We start from the raw sequence: 10,145 nt of genomic DNA on the forward strand, positions 1-10,145 counted from the left end.
CTAATAATGTACCACTTGCACAGTTGGCGAATCAGTGGAAGGAGGAAATTTGTTCACAACAAGATTGTTGCAGTCGATTTTTGGTGCTGCTCCGGCTCTTTTATTGGTTGTGTTTGAGTTTAGGCTTATTGTGCTTTGAATCCATTCAACATGTGGAAAAACTGCAGTGTAAACACCAGGCTTGTCTTCATCACCACACGATGTTGATCCAGCGAGAGTCACGCCGGCTAAATATTGTCCTCTGCAGCTGTTACTATAGATACTTGAAGAGCAAACAAGTGGTCCACCAATATCGCCCTGCAAAAATACAGATATTATAAAAGAGCAAATTAAACACATGTTTGCATGGACTATGCTTCGAGTACAATTTGCCTTTTGAGAGTACATTGCTATTTAATTCGTTCAAATAATTCTCAGTCGTTATAAAACTGACGACACCGACACTGTAGCCTTTTGGATAAAAGTGCTAATCTCAATGCACATAGCTTTTAGTGCGGTGAGGAAAGCATTTTTATTGTAAGATGTTTAATTTCAACGTTCACTTGTACTTTTGGTTTGGTTTTGTTTTGTACTTTTGTTTTGTCTGAATCCAGCAGGAATACTTTTAAATAAAAATCTAAAATATTTTTAACCAGCCGGTTAAATGTATAGCCTAAGCAAAAGTTAACTTTGTAATCTTTAAAATCTCCAAAGTGTGTCACAAGTGCTGAAGATAATTGTACATTTTTCATTGATCATCACTATAATATCATGTTCAAATAATAATTAGTGTATATCAGAGTTGGATCAATTACATTAATTTAGTTCAATTACAATTACTCCCTTGAATCTTTCAATTACATTACAATTACATTTACTCAGTGCTAAAAATGTCAAATTACAATTTCAATAAAGGGATGCCTTTCGGCATGGCATAGACTACACATAAGCCTACACACTACAGTCAAGCCAATTTTTTTTTTTTTAAGAATTATTAGATGCGTAAAAAAATTCGATTTTTGTTTGGTCAATTTGAAGGTGATAAAAGGGGTTTTGGAAAAAAAGGACTGGATAAGGTGGTAGCTGAGGCGGAACACTACTAAATGTAATTGAAAGTGTAATTGAGCCAAAATTTTAGCAAATTACAATTACGATTACACAGAATGAAAATGCCTCAATTACATTACAATTACATGAAAAACTGTAATTAATTACATCAATTACCAATTACAATTGATCCAACTCTGGGTATATTTCCTGAACCCATCAGTTATCGATTCCTGTTTTAAAACTGCACCATTGTCGTTGCTGCGAACAGTTCATTTTATTTAAAAACGAAACACTGTATATAGTTTTTTGTATAATAAGCTCACCGTACGTTTATCCTTAAATGCTCGTGTTTTTGATTTTTCTTTTTTTGTATTGGTTGTGAGGTTCAGTCGTCCCCACATGGCTTCATCAACTGTCACACCTCCAGTTGCTTTAGGTATGTGGAGCCATGGCCACCTGGAGATGCGGCCTGATTTGTCACATTTTGCAGATTTTGATTACAGCTACTGAGCTACTGCTAGTGCTTGACTGACATTTTTTGAGATGCTTTTACTTTTTGCGGTTTCCTAATGACATAAAACTTTTTTGTTGCCTTGGGGAAGCAATAGCAAATGAGAAACAGTAAGTTGAAAAACGCTAAATCAGACTGTTATTGAAAAATTAACAGTCTGACTAAAATCTTAGAAATCAAATTTTCTTTGTTTTTCAACATGTGAGGATGTTAAAACCTATTGTGTCATCTGGGGAAAAGAGTAAAGAAAGCGTAAAAATCTAATTTTTAGAAAAATTTATTTAAACGTCCGCCCAAAGTGAGAAAAACCTGCAAATTTCTGCAAAATGTGACAAATCAGGCCGTATCTTTAGGTGGCCATGGTGGAGCCAACTGATTCTTTCAACTAATTCATCTATTTTAAACTGTTAGGTTTGGTGGCCGTGCTTAACTTTACTTTCATCGACGTTTGCTTTAAATTTACATCGCATGCACGTTTTAAACTTCTGTGGTTTTGCCGCTGTTTCCTTTTGTTGGTTTATTCCCGTAAACTATTAGTAACTTTATCATTGCTGTTGTTTTCCGACAAAGAAAATGAATTGAATTGTATTGAATTGAAAGTATACAGGCTACCCTTATTCAAACTTTTTGTTTGACATATTTGAAATAGGGACGTTCATGCTTTGTCGTCTGCACGCGCAGAAAATGTAATTTTTGTTGGAATTAGGAAACATGTTCCACAAACTTTTTGACAATTTTTTTTTCAGTCGAGCTACTTTGATATATACAATGCTCTGGCCTAGGCACCGTAGCCTATGTTGCTTGCATCTGCATAAAGTTATTTTTCATTTTCAAAGTAACTGTAACGCTGTAGACAAATGGGTTTAAACAGCATATATATTTGGATTCTTGGGCATGGAAAAATTGAAGATCTGAGTTGTAGAACTGCTTAGCCTACGTCACATTTTGTGGAAATTGAGTTATCACCAAAAACATGTTAGGTATTATATTATGATATATATCATAATATTATGATGGTCAATGCCTGTCCCCGCACAAAATTTGATTTAAAAAGAGGCTTGATTTCGCTATAACATACGCTGGTATATTTTTGTATGGAAATAAAAGGTTAAACAGCATTGAAAGAAAGGTAACATGCTTTATCTCAAAAGTCCTACTTTGGACTTCAACTCATGTCTACAATTATAACTTGTAAAGTTTACAAGAAAGCAAAAATTTTTAACGGATAACAACCAAGCAAAAACTGGTCAACAAACAGTGCTGAAGCTGATAAAGTTCTCTTGGTCGACCAATCTAGCCAAACAAACTCAGTTAGCTTACTTACATAGCAAGTGTCTTTTCCATTGCGACCATATGCACATATTTTATCATGCGATATTTTTGATTTGTAGACTTGTTCGCATCTGTGTCTTGAAACATTTGGAAAGGTAACTTGCTGCAAGATCGATGGAAGGGTTTTATTATCTAAAAAAAATATATAATATTGAAATACTATTTGTGAATGTGAAGTGAAGTGGAGACGCTGTGAAGTGGAGACGCTCTGGGTGCACCCCTGGTGTCCTCATCACAACTATCAAAAAAAGGCAAATGACATTTATCGGGCATGTCTACCGCAAACGCGGAATTGAACACTCGGCAATGATGGGGCGATTTCCTAGTCAGAGGCACCGTGGACGTCCACGTTTGGAAATCTTCAAAAATCTTTCAACATGGACAAACCAAAATTTTGAAAACCTAATTAGAAGTATGGACAATCGATCGTTGTGGAAACTCACGGTAGCCGACGCCTTATTCAGGCATGGCCGATGATGATGAAGATGATTTGTGAATAAAAACGTTCATATGAAGCTTCAGTATCTTCTTGAATATTCTTCCTTTAGACGCACAATTTGGCTTTGAATTTATGCTTTGAAGCTTCGATAAGCATAGGTAAAACATCTGAAAATAATGAGCTTACTAGAACGTAAGCAAAGTCCCTCGCTTGGCCTCATTGCTTCTCGATGACTCCTTGCCATCGTCGTTAATTTGCAAAAAAAAAAAAACAGTCTTAAACTATTTTTGACCACATTTAACTAGATTGAGTAACTCTGGCTGGCAGTTTAGCGGCAGTAGTTTGTCTGTTTTTAGAAATGTTCAAACTGTAATGAAGATGCTTAAACAATACTATTCCAAAGTTGCTTTTGTCTCTATACCTTGATCAAACAATAAATATTTACATGTTTGTCCAAAGCCTGTTGCCACGCAATCACGAAGGGTGTCTCCTCTTTGCAAGTTATTCCAATCTTCATAATAGTTGTTCGGCAGGCAAAGAACTTTTTCATCCCGGTGTTTGCCGTTTAACTTAATCAAAGCAATATTGGTGCCAGTAAAGCCGCCTGTAATAAAAATGTTTTTTAATTTTTTTTTTCTAAGCCGACATGCTTAGCTTACAATTTTATAGAGTCCAGCTCTGAAACGGCAGTCATTTTTTGTAGCCTATAAGCTTTCAGATATGTCAAATCAGATGTTTTAAGTGGAAAAGGGTCTAAGCACCTTTCAATATCTTCTGAACAATTCGACGGTCGCCACCATAAGGCATTCCTTAATTTTTTTGTTTTGGCAAAGGGCTGACCCCAATACCTAATATATCTGTGACGGGTACAGCATGGTGAGAAATACACTTACACTTCGTCACTTTGTTTCAAAACTTTCAGTGTTGCCTGGCAACCAAAGAAGACGGTTAGAATGCAACTGAATCCAGCAGGGATACTTTTAAAATTCGTTAATGCTTGACATGTAGGCTATTATCTTTTAAAGATATTTCTTTGAGTATTTGTTGATAGCAACGCAATTATAGCATATTGATGAGATAGCTAACTATCCCAAGTTTGCTACTTAGTGCGTAGGCAGTATAATAGGCTATACAGTAGTAGGCGACTGAATAATGGTTTTGAGACAATTTGTTAAACTGAGTTATTTTTACGTGGAGTTCTTTTACTTTTTTATTTCTTTTTCTTTAGGTGAAATAAGAACGCAACACTTTGCACACGTTGGCTAAGTGTAAAATATATTTAATTGTACAGAACACGTGTAAGAAAATGTGTTTGAAAAAATTAAAGACTGCCAATTGCCACCTCGCCCCTCTATAACATCACCACTGTGTTGTTCAATGTGTATTTATTTATTTTCCAGAGTACTTTCAATCAAGAGTGTTATAATAAATTCTTTCTACAAAATGGTAAAGAATGTAATTTCCTCATTTAATTTTGGAAATTTCAAGAGTATTGTAATGATTTAATTATTTCGAAAAGTGCTAAATTTTTCTTTGTATTAAACCGCGAATGCATTTGCTATAATAATTCATTACTGATTTGTGTCGCATGATCAGAAATTTTAGAAAATTGATATCATAGCAGATTTTTTTTATTAATATTGTATAAGCATTCACCCGTATTCATATAGCATATCATAGGAATACTTGGTTTAATTATGCGAGGCCATCGATGCCAGGTTTAGGCAAGGCAAGAATTTGTTTTTTTAATTCTGCTTATGATCAGCAGAAAATCTAATCATTCTCTAGCATTGATGTGTGATTCTTCAAAGTGGTTAAATTTCATTGACGTTAAATCATACCTGCAGATGGCCGATGCCTGAACAGGTTCGATGTAAAAAAGATGTTGCCAAGCGATGGAATATATTATTTATTATAGGCTAATGTTGTAAAAAGGGGATCCATTCTATTGACTTACGTGAAAGAAATGTGCAAAATGGCCTCATCTTTCGGTTTTGTTTTTAAAACAATTTGTATGACTTGATCCAGTGTATCACAGATTTACCTCAATGTTTTATTGCAGGAAAAAAGCACAAAATAAATGTGAAAAGCATAAAAAATTTAATTTTAGTTTAGTGGCAACTGATATGGTTCATTATTCATTATGATCTTTTCTTGACAGTGCTTTACTTGATTATACAAAAGTTATGCACCAGTTTTGGAAAGATGATTTATTGAATGGAGAAGATGATTGGGAAGGTGATTTATTGGATGCAGTTCTAGTTTATTTTATGGTATTTCCATGGTCAATTTTTTCTTTTTTCAAAGCTGTCTGGTGCCCATAAAGTGACCATTTTCACTTATAATTTTTGACGTAAGCTTTAATGGCACTTTTTTGCATTTGTATGGTCCTATCGTTTCTCATTAAAGTAGCAGCTTTTGTTTTAGCTCTGATCTGAATCAAAATTTTTGTGCAAAAGTTTGTTTTTTTTCACTATTTTTGGTTTGTTGTTATTAAACGGATAGCTCAACTTGTTCAATAAAATATATTATGTGAGCTTTAGTAGACCCAACTGCAAAGTTTTGATGTGTTTGTTCATTAGCCTGTTCGCTTTCGCAATTAATGGTTGTTGCAGAAACAACGTGAAAATTGAGATCAATGTAACTTAATTAAAAACTCAATTAAAAATAAATTGAACGAAGTCGCTCTTGTACGGAGAATTAAATTATGATGAAATACATCAATAAAGCTATTATCGTGTGTTTATTGAAGCAATATAAACCTAATGTGACGACTCAATAAAAAAAGTATTCACAACGAGCCAAAGGTAATGCTCCGATGGCCAGATACAAAATGTCAAAGCAATCAATGAGTTTTGTAATCAATTTTATCTAAAACAATTTGCAGCACTGCAATTGCAATGTAAGATTATTATCATTGTCAGGAAGCAGTCAATCAAATTATTTTTCAATATTGAATCCACAACCAAAGCCATTGAAAGGAAAATTTGAAATGAGAAGGATCCTGATCTTGATGTAAAACCTTCAAAAATTATTTTTTGATTGGTGATAATGCGATGATCCATCTTGGACTGTAACAAGTTTTCTTGTGGTTGTGTTGCAATAATTATTAAATGCTTCACAACCTTAGAGACAAACCGGTAACCTACTTTCTCATACATCAAAATCCGTCTTTTTTACATTGATTCAACGTCTGCAGACGTAAAGCGTAACTAACCTAACGTAAAACACATCGTAAAAAAGACAGATTTTGCTATCTGGGTTGTTTCTAAATAGGCTATAACCAACATTATTACCGACCAGATCCATTTTAGATAAGCTTTATCGATTGGATCCACAATGCGTTTTAGTGAAAAATGCTTTTAATTTAGCCAACTTTCGTTCGCTGATTTTAGGGCAATTGCAACTCTATGATAAGTTGATAACTATGAACAACAAAATCCGGTCAGAAAGCAAAACTCTTCGAATTAACACGTAGATATGTGAAAATTACTCTCCGAATTTTAAGGTCATAATGCATTGAAAGCAAGGAATTGATGGGAAACGTTTTGTTGTTTGGGACGGCTAGAAAAGAAATTCTGGTCCCAGGGCTCACCATTGTGACATTATTTCATTATTTGCAATATTTAGTATTGTAGCCTAGTTATCGAGCTTGAAAATTTAAATATTTAATATTGATTTAAAAGTCGCTAGCATATGTACTGTAACTGTAACACAGCTTCAAACATTTTATATTTATTTTTTATTGTTGCAATTAAATGTATTGTTTAGACTATAAGTTAAATGCAAAACTACAATGAAAAATTTTCCTAATTCTTCTAAAATACACCCATGACTAGATACACTATATCTAATACAGTTTTAAAATATATCAGAAATTTGATACCGTAAGAAATTGTGTTTACGAGCTTACTTTTGTCAAAACACGGATGGAAGACCAACTTTACCGATCTGTAAAAAGTTCTTCCTTCTTCGTGAATATTGGAGATGTTCCAGATTCCCATGACCACGCTCACCATTTTATGATCTCTGAAACATGAGCCTAGATAAAGCTTCTTGCCACTTTTGTGCATGGCAGTTGTCAACAGGCGTTTGATAATTTACCAATATTGTAACAAAATGTAAAAACAGGCGAATAACGAGATTTTTTAAACGAATTTGAAAATTTTTTAGCGAAGAGCTAGGCCTAATATTCCAATTTATTGTATCGATGACACAAGTCTGTACTAAAAATGGCGGAAGCAAATTTTAGACAACAAAAATTCACATGTGTTCAGCACTTTGTTGGTCAATACAGCAAAAAGAATTAGATATAATTTGTTTTATAAATGTCAGAAAAAAATTGAAACCAACACGAAAAAACGCAGTATTGGCATTAAATACAACTAGACTGAGTGTTAAATGCAACACCGCTTTGCTAAATAATATTGCCTTAAAGGATATTGTTACATTAATTAGGTTATTGTTACTTTAAACATTATATTGTTCTATCACGCTTTTGTTACAACGTAATCAATAAGCACAAGAAACCAAACAATAACACCTCGTTTATGATCTCTCTAAAAAAAACTGCAAACGTTTTCGGCTATAGCCCTCATCATTTAGCCGTTATGAAGTTAAAAGGGATTTATATTGTAGACTACTTGAATAAGCAAATAACACGGCAATTTATTTATTGTTGTTGAGAATGGTGTGCAGTCATTGGGAAAAAGACTGATATAATTTTATATTTCCAAAAAAAAGCTAAACAAGGACGTATAGTTCTAAAATTAAATAGTACCGGTAATTTAAATTTAATAAAACTTTGTTAGCAAATAATCATATTATTTTCATTTTTACCTTATGCAATGTGCAGACGTTAGGACCCATTGTGAATGGACCAATGTCCCGCCACACAACGACAAACCAGAGCTGTCTTCGTTGAACAAAATGACCGCAGCTTGCCACGGCCACTGCCCCGGTACGCTGTCATGTCCACCTACTATTTTTGCAACTGAAACAAAAAAAAGAAGTTTTTAATAACAAATTATCACCTTTGACAAGAAATGCGAATTAAAATTTAAACCGAAAAAATTTCATTGGGAATTGACATGGGCTTACGACTTCCTTCAGAATAAAAAAAAATTAGAGGCAGCTTGCAACATTTTGATCCATTTTACAATAAGAGCAATACGTTGTTCTACAGTACAAATGGTAGGCTTTCCTTTTAAAGTTAAATGGCAATGCTGTTCAAAATTAAAAATCGAAGAAAATTTGAGTTTGCCAAAAATTTTGACATGCAACTGTTTTAATTCTCAACTATCAACAAACTTGACTGATTTAAAAAGAAATTCTCAATCAAATAATTAACGCATTTATTACATGCTGTTTAGCGATAAATAAGCCAACACATCATTTAAACGTATAAAAATAAGGTTCTTTTTTCTCAAATTAAAACAATTGTGGTTTTGTAAGCTACGTATGTTAATTTTTTTGGATTTTCTAAAAACATTTGTGTCGAGTTAATATTTTTCACAACTTTATTAAACATTTAAGATAAGACAATCTTTCGTGGGATCCTTTGCACTATTTCAATACAAAGTTGCGATATCACGAGAAAGACATGGCCAATAAATTGAAAGCAAATGAAAAAAATACGACACATAGCATTTAGTCAATCATATTAAATACAGGATGCATTTCACGTACGTGGGTCATCCGCCACTGTGGTCGTGTCAACAGGAGCGGAAAGAACAAAAAGTGGAAAAAATGCTATAAGCAATAATGCCCGAATAGCTTGGCTTGACATGTTGCTTGCTGTTGTCGAATCTTTGGATGATGTTTTCACAACGTTTGAATGCATACGTCACTTAATGCTGAGAGCTAAATTGGCAAATATATATTTTTTTTGTTATTACTTCCGTCACGTTAACTTGCCAATTTTGAACACAATAACTTATCGATCAAATTTCCGATCTGAAAAGAACATTTTAACATACTCTCAATGATGACGTTGTGATATTGCTTTTGCTAAAAATAGAACGCACAGGTTTGAACTGTTCAAACGCGCAATTTCTTGTCTGTGGGCTTATAATTTACAAGAGAGGTGAAGTTTGGGTAAGAGAATGTTCGAAACGTATTCTACTGAGAAAAAGGAACATTTTGTTCCACTAAAAGCGGCAGTAAACAGATTAAGAAAAACGAGTTTTGCTTTAAAGCTAAACGAAATTGCGTTCTGTTTTGGAATATTTTTATTTCCAATTGCCCTATTTCTTGTTTGGGTCATAATTTTTCTACCCACTGCAGGTAATTTACTGCAGAAGTCGCTTTTTCACCTGGAATTTGGGAAGTTCCTCAATAGAACTTTCAAATAAGTTTACAAAATATACACGGCATGCCTTGGAAAAATTAAACAAAATATGATTGTTATTGTTGTCAAACTTGGTTGTAACCTTCAGATTGATACGTTTGGTTCTTTTGTTACCGATTACCTCATGCTAAAACCCTATGTTTGTTATAAACTGTTTATTTTGCTTTTGTTTTGTTGTTTCAAGCAAAAGTAACTCCATGCTAGAGAATGATAAAGAAGTTTTTCCCGGTTTTTCTGGGCATGCTTTGACGTACATGAGATAGTTTCACTTGTAAAACATTACGCATTAGGAATAATAAGAAAATGAAAGCTGAAGGTTACGTACCTTTCACATAATTAATAAATTAAACAATAAATACTATTAATACTATAAAAAGTACTCAATGCCAAGCAAAAAAAGCCAAGCAGAGAAAATTACATCAAATATAATTATTACTTTCTAAAACCTCTACAGCCTTTTAGGGTGAAGTAAAGACTTATTTAAA

The 10,145-nt window shown here is 33.5% G+C and overlaps 1 protein-coding gene across 1 annotated transcript; it reads right to left on the bottom strand.

Moving 5' to 3' along the window:
• LOC145785181 (chymotrypsinogen A-like) lies at positions 1–9,099 on the bottom strand. Its single transcript, XM_082596875.1, has 6 exons — positions 9,000–9,099; positions 8,151–8,304; positions 7,225–7,340; positions 3,733–3,915; positions 2,865–3,004; positions 1–297 (listed from the first exon to the last, which is right to left on the bottom strand). The coding sequence occupies exons 1-6, from the start codon at positions 9,097–9,099 to the stop codon at positions 1–3; spliced, it is 990 nt and encodes a 329-aa protein (XP_082453001.1).
• Positions 9,100–10,145: the final 1,046 nt, after the last annotated feature.

The sequence above is a fragment of the Aplidium turbinatum genome, chromosome 16 (genome assembly GCF_918807975.1).
Source record: "Aplidium turbinatum chromosome 16, kaAplTurb1.1, whole genome shotgun sequence".
NCBI lineage: Eukaryota > Metazoa > Chordata > Ascidiacea > Aplousobranchia > Polyclinidae > Aplidium > Aplidium turbinatum.